General features: G+C 35.9%; 1 protein-coding gene across 4 annotated transcripts in view; it reads left to right on the forward strand.

Moving 5' to 3' along the window:
- The first annotated feature begins 288 nt into the window (after positions 1-288).
- The window catches only part of LOC114259196 (kinesin-like protein KIN-7K, chloroplastic), an 85,100-nt gene continuing 65,909 nt past the window's right edge, over positions 289-19,479 (forward strand). The window contains exons 1-5 of one of the 4 annotated variants that reach the window (XM_028199209.2): positions 289-552; positions 781-1,057; positions 1,187-1,284; positions 8,685-8,774; positions 18,064-18,116. In XM_028199209.2, coding sequence (XP_028055010.2) covers positions 807-1,057; positions 1,187-1,284; positions 8,685-8,774; positions 18,064-18,116 — 492 coding nt within the window. In that variant the 5' untranslated portion in view covers positions 289-552; positions 781-806. Of the gene's footprint in view, positions 679-780; positions 1,058-1,186; positions 1,285-8,684; positions 8,775-18,063; positions 18,117-19,479 lie in introns of all 4 variants that reach the window. The other 3 variants (XM_028199193.2, XM_082898120.1, XM_028199200.2) reach the window with 3 other exon arrangements.

Consider the following 19,479-nt stretch of genomic DNA (forward strand, 5'->3'; position numbering starts at 1 on the left):
TTAAAAATTCATAACCAAACTTTTTTTTAAAATTTAATTCTAAAAAATAACTATTGAAAAAATAAATAACTCATATTCTAAAATATATAATTTTTGTAAATTTTTTTAAAATACACCAAATATAAAAATATAATATATTTTGTAAATTTTTTTAAAATACATATAAAAATATAATATATTTTCGTATTTTTTATATTTTTTTATGTTTAATAAAATTTTTGCAAATAAATTTAATTTTTTTAAAAAATTATTAAAAATATAAAAATATGAATTAAAAATTTCAACTGCAATCCAAAATTAATGCAAACCAAAATTAACACAAATCCAGCTCGTCCTCTCTCTCGCTCGCTCTGTCATCCGTCTCGATTTCTCTCTGTAGGTGTGGGGTTGCTATCTACTCCACACACTCTCTCTCTCTCTCTCTACTTTCTCTTTCTATACCTACGCGCACCAACAAATGCTTTTTCTGCCCACTCTTTCTACGTCTTCTCTCTCTAAAAGTATAGATTGAAAATGCCGTTTTGCCTTTTTTGAAAGGGCATCGCTTCCAAGGCAAGCATGAAAAGCTTAACCTAAAACCCTAAACTTTTCAAATTTTTTTTTTTTTTTTTTTCTGTCTGTCCGTCTGTCTCTCATTATGCTCAATCAATCATTACGTTGATGTTGTTCATCGAATTGGTCTCTCAGATCTCTGAACTCTAAAAAGATTTCTCTACGTACACACACACACACACACATATATATCATATGTTTAGTGGTTCCCTGATTGATTAATTGCAGGTTTATTTGTGGATTGTGGAGCTACAATGGCGTCGAGGCATGGGTCGAAATCGAAGAAATCGAGCTCCAGAGGAGTGAATACGCCGTCTTCCTCTACGACGTCGTCGTCGAAGCATTTTCCGGAGACTTCCATTGAAGGTCTGAGTTCGCCGGCGTCGTCTGCGAGAAGTAAACCTCAATACTACTACTCTGAGACTCTGCCTCTGGATGCTTCTGCTTCTGCTGCTGACAGATCCAAAGAGAATGTCACCGTTACTGTCCGCTTTCGGCCTCTCAGGTCCTCCTTTTTTCTTAATTATGGATGAATGAATGAATTGGGTTTGATTTATTGTCAGCATTTTAATTTTTAAATTTTAAATTTGTGTGTGTGGGGTTAATTTGGTTGTAATTTGTGTGTTTGGAGCAGTCCGAGAGAAATTCGGCAGGGGGAGGAGATTTCATGGTATGCGGATGGTGAAACCGTTGTGCGGAATGAGCATAATCCATCAATAGCATATGCATACGGTACACTTAACATAATATAATACATTCGAGTATGCTCATGATGTATTATAGGAGTATATTTCATGCTTGTTAAGTTTATTATTTGAGTGGTTGAATAAGAAAAAAGGTCTTTTTAAAATTAATAATTATATATAGCTGCCTTTACATTTGACAAACGTTGTGCTGCTAAGAACTGGGTGGAGAAATAAATGAATGTTAATGATGAAACTAGTAGCCTAGGCACTTTTACTCATTTCCAAGGAAGGCTGGTTACATGGAGCCAGGGCTACTCCAAGGTGGCATTTTTTTCTCTATGGTGTTCAGCTTATTGTAATCCCTAATATCAATAATTTGATCCAAACAAGATAAGTGACAGGGAACTGGTGTTCTATGTGTAATAAGGACGGTGAAATCGGTAATCACCTTCTTATCGATTGCCATGTTGCAATAGAAGTTTGGATGATTGTTCTTTGTTTAGGCTGGTGCGTTTTTTCTTTCTTTTCTTTCTTTTCCCTTGAGCATGGTGGGCATAAGGGAAGAGGAGGAAGAAGATCTGACTTTTGATTCTCCTATGCGTTATATGGATCATCTTTTGATGGAATAGATGTCCACTTGTATAGGTTTGAAAGTACTTGAGTAAGTTCAACTCAACTCAAGTAGCTTTTGTCTCATTACTTTTTAATGAAATTTATTATAGATAGATAGATTTTGGAAATGAAAATGTCACATTGTGCCAACACCATGGGAAGCCTTCACTTTATAATAGTATAGATAGATAGATAGTTGACATATAATAAATATATAAAATTATATAACCCATATGTCTGCTCCCCGCAGGTCGTGTCCTACATTTTTTTAAAATTGACGAGGCTTAATATTGACTTTGGTGTGAAATTTAAAGGTATAGCTTGCGTAATTTTTTGACAATAGGTGAAATTCAAGGTTGGGGTTTAGGTATCAAATTGGGTTGAAAGATGGGCAAACCATAACTATAAATTCTGTGGTACTTTGGAAATTTAAGAGAAAAAGAATAAATGAGAGAGACTTCAAATCTATGATAAGGCATTTGAGTCTTACCTAGAAGAAATTAATGGAATATCACCAATAAAAGAGGGCAAAAGTTTGCAAAAATAACTTATCACTCTAACTTCTTAAATTGTCTATACGTGGTTCATTTTAGTTCACCAATTGTATCAAAAACTTAAGCTGTTAGGAAATAAGCCCAATAATGTATATTAAGTTGTCGAACACCCTCTCCCACGTTGAAATAGGGGTTTGAGTCAACTTGTACAATTTTAGAGCCAGACTCTAAAAAATGGATCAGATCAACTATTGAAATTGAAATTGCTACTGTCTTTAAAGAGACGATATCAAAGGAGTTCCATATCAACAAAGGCTTGTAACACAAGGGAGACAAAGGTCAAGATCGAAAAAGCTTACGTCTAAGAATCACAAGAAGCAAAGTTGACCAGTCATGTTGGGGTTCAACTATGCCTTTTTATTGTATATATAGATTGAGTTCTTGAACAATTTGCAAAGCAATGTTGATAATAGTATATCATCTAAAATACAGATGCTTTTGAACATATTGTACATTTTGAGATTTGGGATCATCTAGTTTAGAATTTTTGGACTACAAGATAATCAAACCAAACCAAACCAAGCCTTATGTTCCATCAAATAAGGTCGGCTATATGAATCTCTCTTCTCTACTCGACTTTATCAATGGCCATTTGGTTAGTCAAATTAAGGCGATTCATTTTTCAATTTACTACACTAGCTCACATCAATCTAGGTCTGCCTCTTCCCCTAACACTTCCATCTACTGTTACTATATCATATCTCTTTACTATTGTCTCTGTTGGTCTCCATTATATATGATCAAACCATTTCAATCTATTCTCTCTCAATTTATCTTTTGTTGGTTCTACTCTTACCTATTCACAAATATACTTATTTCTAACTCTGTCTTTTCTAGTCTTGTCACACATCTATCTCAGCATCCTTATTTCAGCAATACTCATCTTATTTGCATGTTGTTTCTTAGTTGCTCAACATTTCATCTCATACAATATTGCTGGTCTAATAGTCGTTCTATAGAACTTTCTTTTAGTCCAGTGGGTACTTATTTATCAGACAGTACCCCAGATGCACTTCTCCACTTAAGCCACCCCGCCTTAATTCTATGGACCACATCTGATCCAATCTCCCTAATCGTTGTGATAATCGATCCTAAATAACGAAAATGTTCACTCTTAGGTAGTTATTGGTTCTCAATCTTCACTTCTCCTTTGCTTCCATTGTTAATGTTACTAAAATTACACTATATACTCTGTATTAGTTTTGCTTATCTGAATCCTTCAGATTCAAGCGCTTCTTTCGAAGTCTCTAATTTAGTGTTAACTTCTTCTCTGGTTTTATCCATTAATATGATATCATCTACAAAAAGCATACATTATGACACATTATCTTGAATATTTCTCATCAACTCCTCCATGATTAAAGCAAAAAAATAAGAATTTAAGGTTAATCCCTCGTGTAACCCAACAGTAATTGAAAATTTACTAGTCTCTCCAGCAGGCGATCTAATAGTGATCACCACACCTTCATACATGTCTTTTAATCACATCAATGTAACAATTTGTCACCAATTTCTTCTCTAACACCCATCAAATTATATTTCGAGAGACTCTATCATATGTTTTTTCAAGATCGATAAAAATTATATGAAAATCTCTTTTATTTTCTTTATACTTTTCTATTATTCTCCTCAAAAGATAGATCGCTTCTATTGTTTACCTATCAAGTATAAGTCCAAATTGATTTTCTAACACCTTTGTTATATCTCGCAATCGATGTTTCATCACTCTCTTTTAAACTTTCATCATATGACACATCAATTTGATTCCTCTATAATTGTCGCAATTCTGGGCATCTCCTTTATTCTTATAGATTGGCACTAAAAACTCTTCCTTCACTCCTCTGGCATTTTCCTAGGCAACAAAATCTTACTAAATAACCTAGTGAACCAAGCAATTCCCTTCTTACCCAAACATTTCCAAGCTTCAATAGGGATATCATCGGATCCTAAAGCTTTATTCAATTTCATTTTCTTAAGTGCAATTTCTACTTCAAAGTTCATAATCTTGCGATGTAACCTGTAGTCTTGGTTTTTTTTATTATTGGCTACTTCTTTCCCTTTTGACCTTCCTCTACGTCCTTCATTTAACTTTTCAAAATAGTTCTTCCACCACTCCTTAATCTCTTCATCCTTCACCAATACCTTCCTCACTCTTAATGCACTTGACCTGATTAAAATCTCTTGTTTTCTTCTCTTATTTTAGCAATTTGGTATATTCTCTTCTCTTCCTCCTTTCTATCTAGTCTAGTGTATAGGTCATCATAGGCTTTCAACTTAATCTCTGTCATTACTTTTTTGACCTCCTTATTAGCCAATCTGTAGCTCTTAAGGTTTTCCTCAGTTCTATCATTTTGCCATTTTTTAAAGCATTCTTTTTTCGTCTTTACTACCGCTTGAACCTCCTCCCTTCACCACCAAGTTTCCTTAGAGTTGGGTCCCTTTCCTTCCGACTTTCTAAGGACTTCCCTTGAGATTCTCCTCATATAATTGGCCATCAAGTTCCACATAGTGTTAGTATCATCTTCTAAGTTCCAAATACCTTCTTTATCCATTCTATTCTTAAATATTTTTAGTTTATCCCTTTTTAGGTCCCATCATCTTGTCCTATGACGCCTACTAGCCTTCCTAGTTTGGTAACTGCCCTTTAAAGTATAAATCTACTACCAAAATCTATGTTGAGATATCAGGCTCTCTTCAGGAATCACCTTACAGTCACTGCATTTTAGACAGTCAAATTTTCTTACTAGAAAATAATCTATTTGGCTCCTAATTAACCACTCATAAAGATTATTAAATGCTCCTCTTTCTTCTTATACATGGTATTGGCCACTGCTAGGTCAGAAGCCAACGCGAAATCTAAAATACTCTCTCCAGTCTCATTTCTATCATCAAAAACCATGCCTACTATGCACTCTCTCATAACCTAGTTTATTTATTCCTACATGGCCGTTGAAATCTCCACCTATAACTAGGTTCTCTTCTATGGGTATCTCCTGTAATACGTCATTCATTTAGTCCCAAAAATCTCTCTTAGTCTGATCATCTTATCCTATTTGAGGGGCGTATGCACTAATAACGTTAACTATATTCTTTCCAATAACTAGTTTAACTGACATAATCCTATCACATTTCCTGATGACTACAATTATATTTTCTATAAGACCCTTGACAACTATTATTCCTACCCTATTCTTGTGTCTATCCTTGCCACTGTAATATAGTTTAAAACTAGTATCTTCTATTTCCCTAACTTTCTCACCTGTCCACTTGGTTTCTTGTACGCGAACTATACTAACTCTCCTCCTAATCATGACATCTACTAATTCCATAGTCTTACCAGTTAAAGTTCCTACATTTCATATGGCTACCCTAAGCCTATAGTCTTAGACTAGTTTCTTTATCTGCCCTCATCTAGAAAAACGTGGAAATCTTCGCCCCATTTTTCATCGTACCCGGACGGCAATGCGGCGTCCCTTGCTCACTTTTCGAAACACTCGGAGGCAAGCGCAAAGCGTCACTTAAGGGAAACGACCTAGTATTTAATTGATTCAAAGTAGGATTCATTTTCATAAGGGATCTAAGAGGCTTTTTTACGTGTTGGTTGTTGGCTACCTAACACACAATCCTCCTCCTTTACTCGGGTTTGGGACCGGCAAAGTTGTTAAACAAGATTTTCTAGAATAAAAATATTAAGACACATTTAAATTATGCCTACCAAAAATGAAGAAAAGAAGCTTACAAAGCTATTTTTCAATCAATCAATTTTGTCATCTTTAGTAATTTCTCAAATTTTTTGCACAAATAATTGAAGAAAAATTAAAAGAAAAAAAAATTACTAAAGAAGAAAAAACTTCTAAAAAAAGTTGATTTAAAGCAATAATAAATGAATACCATAGCAAAGATTTTTGGAGCCACCACTATATATATAGATCATAATATATTACATAGCATATTTTTGTGGGGGTGACCATTGGTTCAATGGTAAAACCTTGGCTCAATAACCTTAAGGTTACGAGTTCAAGTTTCGGGACATCCACTTTGTGCACTATGTCAAAGGTTAGGTGTGTACCTCATCTTTTCTCTCCCAAACACACATTAATGTGTATTATTTGGGTGTTGTTTTATTTTTTGTGGGGGTGTCCTTGACATGTCTTGTCATGCATTTGGTTTTTTGAAAATTGTTGTGTTATTGCTTCCATCCGTTGTATATATCTGTGTCTCATTGAAGGTGGCAAACTCCACTTTTATTAATTACCACTTTGGTCCCAAAGTTTATAATAATTACATTACTAATTATGCTCTTTTAAAAAATCATATATTTTGATCCCAACTATAAAATAACATATAAAGTTATAAAATAAATTCTACTTTTCCCATTTATAATTAAATAATACTAGTACGAAATGAGAGAATAATTAAATTTTTAGGTTGTTACATTTCCTCATTCACTTTCTCACAACAAACTGAATATTTTTCTCAAAATCACTCATCTCTTTTATCATAAGAAGCACGGACATGGACGCGGACGCGGACACGGAACACGACAATTTCAAAAAAATGGAGACATGGTGGGGACACGACAATAAAATATGTTTTTATATATTTTTATTTGCTATCTGTATTAATATTACATCCATAAACAATTGATATTACAAAAACTAACTCCAATTCAATTTATATATATATATATATATATTTAAAAAATGGCACTTTTAAATTAACACTTACAGTTTGTATCTTTTTTTAATAGATGATCTATTAAGTATTTAAATCTAAGAAAAAAACAATAAAAATTCAAAATCAACATTCAACATTCATCAAAAATACTGAAAAAAATGGAAGAAAAGACAATTTGGCATGTTCCCGAAGTGTCCCCGGTGTGTTCCCTGAAAATAAATTAATTAAATAAGGCGACACGCCATGTAGTGTGCCCCATACATATGCCCACCGTGTCCGTGTGTCCGACATGGATACGACACTAGTTTTGAAGTGTCGTTGCTTCATAGCTTTTATTCCTTTCCTTACCCCACTCGGTGAGAAGAAGGCAACTCCATGGTTGTCTAATTTCTTGAGTTGAGACTGTAAGCAGCTAATTCATGAAAATTATGAAACCAAATACTTTGGCAAGCACTGTCTCTTTTATCATCTACGAACAAGAACGCTTCTTTTACCTAGACCTACAAGCTTTCCTTGACTTATCACACTAACACACCAAACATAGTTAACTTTACATTATCTGAAGTTTCCTGAAATTGTCCACATCAATACCTTTTGATATGCAACTGCTTTCTATATTTTCATTTTCCATTTATTGTGATTTTTTCTTGTGTGTTTATTGTTCAATTGTCTTGTTCAGTTCCTTTAGCTTGATCCAGTCAGAGTTGGATAATTGTTTGAGGTTAGTTTGCTAAGTCTTGGGTTTGCTCAAGCTTAATTAGAAATTATCTAATCTTATTTGAGATTGGGCTGAATTTTAAATGAAATGCAGCGGTTCAGCTTGGCTTGGATAAAAAGATAGGCATGTGTTGCTCATTAAGGCATTGTTTGTACATGTGGCTTTTGGTTTACCATGGCTATGGCTGTTAGTGATTGGTAACTTTGTAGAAGTCCTTAGAAAGATTTGAACTGGTATAACATCCAAGAGATTTTGCAACTTCAGTTGTCACGTTCATCTTGGGAAAAGTCATTTTTAGCAGCTTCTATAAAAAGATTATTATTAAATTACACTACAGGTCATGCTTGGGTAAATATTTCTGATTGTTGAGTCTTTCTTTGACTCATTTTTCCTGTGAAAGTTACATTCTACTATGGACAAGTCATTTTCCATAAAGATAAATATACACAATCCGGATGCTTGGAAAGTTTATTACAAGGCTGATGGACTTTACTTCGTTCCAAAGAAGCTATAACTTGACTTTATTAAGACCCAAAAGGCAAACCCAAATAGACATTTAGTAAGCCATGCTCAAGCCAACCTTCTGTTGCTCAATCTATGTTGAGGACGTAGTCAAGGGTTTTAGAATTTTAGTTTGTAGGGAAAGACTCAACTTTTGACCTTCTGTCAAGTGTGTCAAGATTGTGCCTGAAAGTTATTCTATTTTTATTTTTTCCAATTCAAATATTAAGTCAGTTTGTTGAACACATTATTTTAGCTTCCACTATTTATTTATTTATTTTTCATTTTCTTCTTCAAAGATTTCTTTTCTTTGTTCAGTTTCATTTTCTAAAATAAGTACACATTTATATTGTAGCTGATTGTTTTTCATTTCCATGCTTCCAGATCGGGTGTTTGGCCCCACAACCACCACACGTCATGTGTACGATGTTGCTTCACAACATGTCGTCAGTGGTGCTATGGAGGGCATCAATGGTATTATCCTTTATCTTATTGCATACGCTGTGTATTATTTATTGTATTTGCACATTCTTTTAAGAAAATGCTTTTAAATTAATTTTTACCTGGAGGGAACACATCTCTTAGTCAAAATTCCTTTTCTGATTATATTAGGTTGGCAAAAAAGGAATATGTTGCTTCTCTTAGAATTTGATGATTTTGTTACTTTGAGATGAGGCACTAGAAACAAACAAATATTGAGTTGCAATTATATTGTTGTTTTTTGGCTCACAAAGAGGCTTTGCCACAACTAATGAGTACATGTAGTCTCTCGCCCCACATATACAAGCAAATTACAGAGCCTAGTGTCACGGCCTTGGACGTCGCAAGCCAACCGTGCGGCCTTACATGCTTTTCAACCCACTTGGTTGCACCTAAGTTAGCCTTCCCCACTCAACCACACTAACACACACAAGTTTTAGGTGGAAGAATGCCTTCACTATACAAGTTTACTGTACAAGTATAGTCGTGTACAAAGCTTTACAAGGCTCTCACACTCACACTCACACTCACAAGTGCTTCACTCTTAGAGCTCTCTTGGATCTCCAACATTCGATGCCTAACAAATGAGACCCCTCACCCTTATATAGCCATCCTCCTCCCCAATGGACGGCTAGGATCATTTTGATCCAAGGGCTACAAACTCTCATCTAGAACCCTCCATAGAACTATCTAGAACAACTACCCCTCCTACTACATTCTAAAACTCTCTATGCTAGTGTAGTACATGGTAGGCTTCTCCATGATATTCTAGGATGTTCCAGACCCATCTAGACTCTCCTCTGGACACTCCAAGGTTCTTCCACATTCTGGAATCTTCTAGGCCACTCCAGACCCTTCTACCACGTTCTAGAGCCTTCCAGCATACTCTAGCCCGTTCTTGCACCTTCCGGAACCTTCCAGCGCATTTGGCACACTTCAAATGCTGCTCCTTGTGTCACAGAAATTCTCGGGGCGTGACACTAGGCTCTGGAGGTGTCCTCAAGAGAGAGGGGAATGGAGCTTTTAACAATTGGTCCAGCTCTTGTGGTTTAAACCCATGACTTCGCATATAGGAGTCATAGTCCTTGGCCAGCTGGGGCAGCAAAGTTAGTTTAATTGATACAAAACATTGGGTTCATTACATCTTTGGAGTATACTTGATAATCTGGTATAGCATGATAAGTTGATTGAAGCAGTGAGGAACTTGTCTTGATTGGCCTGTATTCCATACCAACAACCTCTCTTTCACAGTTTGATGTTTGGCCTCTTCGCCCAGTTTCCATCAGCTGGTTTGATCACTAAATTGGCATTCATTGTGTTGGAGTGGCTTGGCCTTCCTGTTTCAGGTCACAGTTAGGCACTAATGCCAAACAAAAACCAAACCTTTGGTTAAGTAGATACAAAAGGGCCTGTTTGGTGCAACTTTCTGTTAACGGAAGTCCTTCACTAAGGACTTCATAAAAAGGGCTACTACCTAAGGACTTTGAGAAGATGATGGATGCTTGCTGAATGTTTTTGGTGGAAGTCCTTCGAAATCAAGAAGTGCATACCATGTAAAAGTATGTTTGGTGGTAACACTTATCAAATAACTTTCCAATGTCATTAGTGTCATCAACACATATACTTCAAAAAAAATTACATGAATCTATTTTTTTTTTTTGTAATAAAAAAGCACATGTTTTTCCATGTGTAATAATAAGAATTTTTTAAAAATAATTTTTGCTCCAAAAAGGAAAACTATATAAAAATAATGAGTGTTTCTAATTTTTTCTCAGCAAATTAGTTTTTGGAAAATTTTCAAAAAATATATTCTAATAACTCAACCAAACAAATTTTCTTTTTTTAAACATGTAAATCAAGAAGAAAAATAAAAAAAGTCAATGAAAAAAAGAAGTGAAAAATATGTGATTCGATTTGAAAAAAAGCTGTGATATCAAGCTGTGAAATAAAAGTGCAAAATACAACAATCATTCTATTTATAGGCTAGGGTATGTAAATTTTACAATGTAGAAGGTTAGTATGAGAATTTTGTTATAATATAGGGGCCGTATAGAGAATTAAGAAAATTTCACTTAGACTGGGCACTGGCTTCGCAAGTAGTATTTTTTCTATGATTTTTGGAAGCCTACTTGGGAGACTTCTCTCAAATGGACTTCTTCGAATTTCCTCTGCCAGTGGCTTGGTGAAAGGACTTAATGTTAATTTCATCCGAAGGACTTCCATGGTGAGGAAGGACTTTCAAACAGTAAAGAAGTCTTCAGAAGAAAGAAGAAGAGAAACCGAGAGAGCTCAAGAGCCTACACTACACTGCAAACATCTGATATGATGGCAAGCGATAGGTAAAGGGTTCCATACCTAACAATTGTATCTTGTATCTAAGGGTTCTAAATCCCTAAAATTTCAAGAAAATACTTTTCCTTAAATTATCTTTTGTTAATTTTTTGTTCTTCATTAATCAGAGGTTTCATTTAATTAAAATGTGTAATTAACCATTTGGGATACATATCGGAAATAGGAACCTGCTATTCAAATAATCAAATTGTTTAGTCCAAAAACTAAATAGTGGATATTTGTAACATGAACTTTGAAATGTGTTAAAACACTTCATGTTTCGAAATTTGTGTCTACAGTCATACTACATATGAATATTTCATTAAAGTTTATAAAAATAACGTGTCATAATATTGTTTTCTTTTACCATTGGATCCCAAGTTATTTCTTGATACGTGTAGTGTGTTTCATGTGTGTCTAAGTGATAAACACGTGTGTCCTTTAAGTATGTTCCCAGGTCTACATTAAAAAAAATAAATTAACATTTGGACTTGTCCAATAGAAGTTGGAAAGTGTACAAAAGCGTTGTTGTCCGACATGGACAAGGCACCTCCTTAGAAGTGTTTGTGCTTCTTAGAACCTTGTACATTTGTTCAAATGCAAAAAAAAAACCCCAAAAAAGTTAATAGCCTCAAGGCCTTCTACCTGTTGACAACCCCCAAAAGATCCCCATGGACTCTAAATTTAAGACATAATCCCAATAACCTTCATTGCTAGTTTTGGGATTGTGGTGGATAGTAAGGTCTTTATGGCTAATTATTTCCAATGAAAGCCAATATATGTTTTGTATTTTTTAGGAAGATTTGCAAGATTGGGAGGTTAATAAGTTAGTGGGTATGCTTGAGATACTATATGGGGTTTTTGGCATGGCAAGGGAGAGGATGTCATGAGATGGATGATGTCTAGTTCTGTGCACTTTTAGGTAAGGTCATTCAATGGTATTTTGGTGGCTAGTCGAGATTCCTCTTTTCCTTAGTAAGGGATTTGGTGGCCCAAAGTGCCCTTTTAAGGTGGTGTTGTTTGTATGAACTGCAGAATATGGAAAGTTTCTCACGATGCATATATTATGCTTCGTGGATGGGATTATTGTCACTTGGGGCTGCAATGCAAGTGCAAAAATGTCACAGTGGGGTTTGTTTCATATCATGGAGTAATTTGATTCATGAAAATCTGATACAGTTGAGTAGAATTAGGAGTGTTGAAGTCTTTTGATTTAGTTGGAATCTTCCTATAGCTTAGGAGATGCGTATCTATTTTGTTGAAGTTGTTCCTATTTTTATGGCTATTACCGTTGTATGACTTTTAGTTAAAATTATGAGAACAAGTTTAAGATTGACAGGAGAGAAGAGAAAAATAAAAGAGAGAGAATTCTTATTAGGAAGAGGCACAAAACCTTAGATTAGGTTTTCCTCTATAACAATATGTATTTATACTAATCAAATAAGTACATAAAGACAAAACTACCCTTCATCTAACTTAACACTCCCTCAAGTTAGTGCATAGATATCCCTCATGCTCAATTTGCACACAATGGGATGAAAGACTTTACTACCTACCCTTTAGTAAAAACATCGGCTAACTGATCTTCGGATTGCACAAATGGTATACAAATCACACCACTACTTATTTTTTTCTTGATAAAATGTTTGTCAATCTCAGTGTGCTTGGTCCTATCATGCTGGATAGGATTATGAGCAATGCTAATAGCAACCTCATTATCACAATACAACTGCATTGGTCCACCATTCAACAATCCTAAGTCTGTCAACAACACTTGAAGCCACATGAGCTCACAGATGCCATTTGCCATTGCTCAGTACTCCGCTTCTGCACTTGATTTGGCCACAACAGCTTGCTTCTTACTCCGCCAATTTACTAGATTACCGCCTACAAAAGTGCAATAACTTGAAGTAGGCCGCCTATCATCAACTGCACCAGCCCAATCTGCATCAGATGACCATGATTGTAGAACAAGATTCATTTTGCAGGTGTTGATTTGAGATACCTGAGGATCTGATTAACTGCATCCAAATGCCCTGTTCAAGGATCATGCATGAATTGACTTACAACACCAATTGCATATGCAATATTTGGCCTAGTATGAGAAAGATACATTAATCTCCCTACAAGTCTCTGATATCTTCCTTTATCTACACAATCTCTATCACTACTGCTAAGTCTATGATTAGCTTCAATAGGAGAATCTGCTGGTCTACATCCCAACATACCTACTTCTTCAAGTAGATCCAAGATGTACCTTTGAGAGATAAAGATGCCATTATCCGATCTAGCAATCTAAATCCCAAGAAAGTACGGCAAATAACCAAGATCTTTGATTTCAAATTCCTTGGACAGTCGAGCCTTGATTTGGGACATCTTCTCTACTTTGTTACCAGCCACCACTATGTCATCCACATAGACAATAAGAATAGCAATTTTATTTCTACACTTTTTTTATGAACATAATATGATCAGCATGACTTTGCTTGTATCCAAATCTGAGCATCGCTTTAAGAAACCTATCAAGCGAGGCTCTAGGAGACTGTTTCAATCCATACAAAGCTTTCTTTAACCGACAAACCTTTCCTTCAGTGACCGAAGAAGAGAAACCTGGAGGAACATTCATGTACACTTCTATGATATCACCATGGAGAAAAGCATTCTTTACATCAAGCTGTTATAATGGCCAACCTAGATTTGTGGCATAGGAAAGGACACAAATATAATTCATTTTAGCCACCGGAGCAATTAATGCCATAAGTCTGAGTGAACCGTTTAGCAACTAGTCTTGCCTTATATCTCTCAATAGTCCTATCAGCCTTCTGCTTGATTGTAAACACCCATTTGCAACCCACAGGTCTTTTACCCGATGGTAAAGAAACTAACTCCCAAGTGCCATTTTTACTCAGAGCTCTCATCTACTCTGCCATAGCTTCTTTCCACTTAGGATCATTGAGTGTTTCCTTCCGATTATGAGGAATAAAGACAGAAGACACAGACGAAATAAATGCACGATATGATGAAGATAAGGGGTCATATGACACAAATTTAGAAATAGGATGTTGGGTACAAGTTCTGACATTTTTTCTAATAGCAATAGGAAGATTTGAATCATGAATAGGATTAGTAGAAGAAGTAACCAAAGACTCATTACCTGAGGATTCCATAGAAGAATTAGGAACTGGAGTTGGAGGTGATGGTTGGCATGGCGGCATATAGGTCGACTGTTCCCTGTCGCTGAGAGTAGGTTTGAAGATTTGATCTATCCAACGTACTAGACTCCTCCTGAACACAATCTGGTCTATCCAACCTACTAGACTGCCCCTGAACGCACTTACTCATATCCTTCTCACAAAACGACGCCTCCTCCCCCTCACAACAAATATTAGAAAATAATGGATCAAAAGAAACAATCTCTTCCGTTGAAGAAACCTCCCCCTGAAGAGATTGGTCCTCGAAGAACGACTTAGACTCACAAAAGGTGACATCCATGGTAACATAAGTTTTTCAAGAGTGAGGATCATAGCACTTGTAGCCTTTTTGTGTGGAGGAGTAACCAGTGAAGACACACCGAAGAGCCTTGGGGTCTAGTTTGATCCGAGTAGGACGAGAAATATGAACAAAGCCAACACAACCAAACACTTTAGAAGGAAAGGAATGAGGGGGTACAGACATGTGAGAAAGGAGGGTAAGGGGGTGCTGAAACTGGAGGTTACTAGAAGGCATGCGGTTAATGAGATACGCAGCGGTGAGAACATCACCCTAGAATGGTTTAGGAACTCGCATCAACCTCAAGAAGATGATAGTTTTTGCGTGCAACATCACCATTTTGTTTGGGAGTGCCAACACAATTAGTTTGATAAAAAATACCATGAGCCTCAAGATATGCTTGAAATTTATCGTCAGTGTACTTATTACCATTATCACTTCGAAAGACTTTAACGTCGGTGTCAAATTGAGTACGAATCATCTTATGAAATGTTTGAAAGCAAGAAAAGATCTCACTTTTGGTGCAAAGCAAGTAAACCCAAGTAACACGAGAATAACAGTCAATAAAAGTAACAAACCAACGATAACCAGACACAGATATAACACGAGACGGACCCTATACATCAGAATGAATAACCATAAATATAAACAAGCTTCTTTTATTAATTAAACGATGACAAGATCTTTTATGTTTTGCAAACTCACAAACATCACAATGAAAATTATTCCTATCACAATCCTTCACTAAATTAGAAAAAAGTTTATTCAAAACTAAAATAGAGGGATGGCCTAAACGCCGATGCCACTGATGTAATAGAGAAAGAGATGAAATGCTGGTTGTCTGAAGAGCTTGGCTGGTGACAGAAGATTCACCCTTCTAAAAAAAAAAATCTCCTATGTGCTTTACCACTGCCAATCGTTCTCCTTGTACCTAGTTCTTGAAAAGCACCATGAGAAGGGAAAAAAGTTACAGAACAATTTAAGGAATTGGTAATGCGACTGATAGACAGTAAATTAATAGAAAATTTGGGAACGTGAAGAACAAAGGAGAGAGAAATAGAGGGTGAATAATGAATAGAACTTGTCCTAGACACAAAGGATAAAGACCCATCAGCCACTCTTACTTTATCCTTGCCAGAACAAGGAGAGTAAGAGTGGAAAAGAGTGGACAAACTTGTCATATGATCAGTAGCACTGGAGCTAATAATCCAATTGAAGGAAGGGACAACACTCAAGGCATGTGTAGGAGTACTTGTAGAAGCAAAGTTGGAGGAAGGAAGAGGATCAGAAGTAGGTGCATAAGAAGAGGCAGGAGAAGAATCAAGTCAAGCCATCAGACGCCGAAGAGTATGTAACTCGTCATGGGAAAAAGTTGTGGGATCACTCAAAGGACTAGTAGAGGATTCTGACAAGTGTGCATGAGAGCGAACAGCCCCACCATGGCCACTAGTACCACCACAGCTACTATCTCTCCCGCAGTTAGGTCGACCATGTAACTTCCAACAGTGTTCCCGATCATGCCGTTCTTCTTTCCCACAATAATTATAGATAATTTGATCATGAGCACTAGAAGGACCCTTACCCCTAGACGGAGAGAGACCAAATTTCTCATCCTTGGGAGTAGAAGAAACAACTACAGTAGACCGGTCTTAAAGAGGCTGATGAGCCATAGCACTCCGCCGGCTCTCTTCTTGCAAAACATAAGCATAGGCCTTGCGGACAGTAGGAAACGGTTGGCGACCGAGAACCTGAACATGAATTGATCATATTCCAAGTTGAGACCAACAAGAAAGTCATAGACCTGCTCCTTGGACATCATTTGCTAAAAGGTAGTGGCATCTTGAGAACAGACAGCTAGGAACTTTTGATAATAATCAAGTTCTTGCCACAAATTGCTCAACTCAGCATAGTACTCAACAAGATACCTTTCCTTCTGATCAAACCCCCGAATCTTTTTCTGTTGTTCATATACTTGGGTATCATTACCTCGTTGGCAATCCAAATCTCATGAGCAGTATCCATCAACACAAAGGATCGGCTAATGGTGGGGTGGATGGAATTGATTAGCCAATTCATAACAAGTGCATTCTCTTTATACCATTTGTCATGTGTTGGTCCATCCTTGCTAGGAATCTTAGTAACTCCAGTTATGTAACCCAATATACCACAAGCAGTAATGGCCAATTGAAAGGAACATGACCAAACCAGATAATTGGTGCCATCTAACCTGACAGAAGTGAGATGAAGAGAAGAGTTATCACCCAGAGGTACAAGAGGACCTGACCCTTTGGCTTCACTAGTCACAAGGTTCTTATTATCATCAGCCATGGACCAAGAACACAACTATACTAAAAAAAATAGAGAGGAAGGTGGAACAGCCCCAACAAATCACAAAACCAGTCCCACAAGAGCCAAAACAGCCCAGAAAAGGGCAAAACAGTGAGGTAGAGGGTAAAAAGACACCCTTAACTAGGCTTGTAGACCAAAAAAAACAAGCCTAGAGCCACAACTAAAGCCAAGGAGGGCAAGAGAAGGTCCAGTCGGCTCCTAGGGATGGAGACCCAAGCCACGAATCAAGCAAAAAATGCACAGAACTGCCAGATCAAAAAAAGTGTCCATTGTTCCGAAAATTCAAAAAAAATTTGAAAAATAGGCAACAACCATCAAGAAAATTTTGAAATTTTTTCTGGGATATCCTTAGCCCTAGGCAAGCATCCTGGATTTTTTATTTTTATTTTTATGTTTTATTATTATTATTATTATTATTATTATTATTATTTTTACATTCTCAAAAAAAAAAAAAAGGAAGAACGAACCAGGAAAAGAAGAACAAAAGATTACCTCTTCACAGCTCTGATACCAAGTTAAAATTATAAGAACAAGTTTAAGATTGAGAAGAGAGAAGAAAAAAAAAATAAAAGAGAGAGAATTCTTATTGGGAAGAGGCACAAAACCTTAGATTAGGTTTTCCTCTATAACAATATGTATTTATACTAATCAAATAATTTATCCAAAAAAAAAAAAAATTATACTAATTAAATAAGTACATAAAGACAAAACTACCCTTCATCTAACTTAACACTTTTTATTTAAAGTAGTGGAATGAATAAAGAAAGGCATCTGATTTTAGTGTCTACACCTGTGTGTAAAACCGGAGGACTTGGGTTCCCTCAGAGCAGCCCAGCTTTATTTTGTTTTCTTCTTGTTTCTTAAGTATTCAAAATAGGTAAGACAAAGAGTGGCCTAGCTGTACCAAAACAAATGGGCAAGCATGTCATCCTTCTTCTCATCCATTGTAAAAGAGGGGAAGGGAGGGGGGGGGGGGGGGATGGGGGTTTGCATGAAATTTTTATTTGAAATAACCAATTTTCTTATTTATAAAATTTTACTTTTTTGTTGTGCTAGTTGTCTGTACTGTTTCCATTTTCTACAATTCATTTCATATTTGCCTTTTTAAGAACAGGCACAATTTTTGCATATGGTGTGACAAGCAGTGGGAAGACTCACACTATGCATGTAAGGGATATTTCTTTTCCTTTAATAATGGTGTCTTTGTATTCTGGCTTATACCATACATTTGATGTGACAACTATCTTTTCTCTACGTGTAGTTACATTTATATGTCCTTTTGTCTTCTATGAGCATCGTTGTTTATCACATAATACTTTCTTGTTTTTGGTCCATATAACCCTTCCCTTGCATAATCAGAGTGAAATCTAGTGTCTCAGTGACTCTTAGATGTAGTGAGATCTTCAGAGGTGATGTTTGTCCATAACTCATCTCTCTGGGCTTTCAAGGAAAGGTGTACTAGATCAACATTATTAGTTCATAATAGAACATTTACTGTGAAAATCCATGAAGCATGGATACTGATACGGGATATGGGTATAATATGGATATGGGGATACGACAGAATCTTAAAAATAGGATATGGGTATGGCAAAGACAGGTTGAGAAAAAAATTTAATTTTTAGTATTATATTACACATGTACTCAAAGAGTACAAGTTAATTTGATAAAATCTAAACTAGGGAATTATTTTAATTTCATTATTTTCAACTTTGGAAAAAAAATTATTGAAAAATTATTTTTATATTTATTTTAACAATTATACTCTAATACTGTGCAAAAATTATTGCAATCTCAATTTCCTAGTAGTTTGGATACGTGACCTAGAGTGTTTGAAAAGTATCTGATACTCCTCAATTTAACCCCGTGTATCAAATACGTTTGGAAAGTATCTTATACATTACGTATTCGCGTGAGAATTAGCATCCGATACAAATATGATATAGATACGACTCTCTTTTAGAAGTATCTATGCTTCATAGGTGAAAATATAGTCAGGGATTAGAATTCCAAGGTAGATTTATGAAAACACAATATGAAAACACAACAGCAGGTTCTTGAAAGTGGGGGCAGGATGGGAATGAATGAGAGAGTGGCACAATGCTTTAAATGACAAGCATGGAAGCTTCTATTTCCACTCATGGGTTCCTCTAGCACACATCTTTTTTGCGTGGAAATCAACTTTCGAATAAAACTATTTGGTTTGAAGATCAACTTCCGAACAAAATTATTTAATTCGGCTGTATCTTTGGTTCAGAAGTTGATTTCCGAACAAGTATTTGGTTCTGAAATTAATTTCCGAACAAAACTAGTAAGTGTGTGAACTGGGATAATATGGTGTGTGGAAACGTAAGCTCCCACAAAACACAGCATAAACTGAAGTTTGTTGAGAGCCTAAAGTGAACCTGTCAATTCAATTTGAATTAAAACCAAAAGAATCATAAAGTGATGTTGCAGTTTGGTACTAAAGATGTGTTTTCTCTCAAGGCTTTGAGCTCCATATCTGGGGTGTTTGTTTAGGGTCTACGAC

The sequence above is a fragment of the Camellia sinensis genome, chromosome 12, assembly GCF_055761805.1.
Source record: "Camellia sinensis isolate YWXY chromosome 12, ASM5576180v1, whole genome shotgun sequence".
Taxonomy (NCBI): Eukaryota; Viridiplantae; Streptophyta; class Magnoliopsida; order Ericales; family Theaceae; genus Camellia; species Camellia sinensis.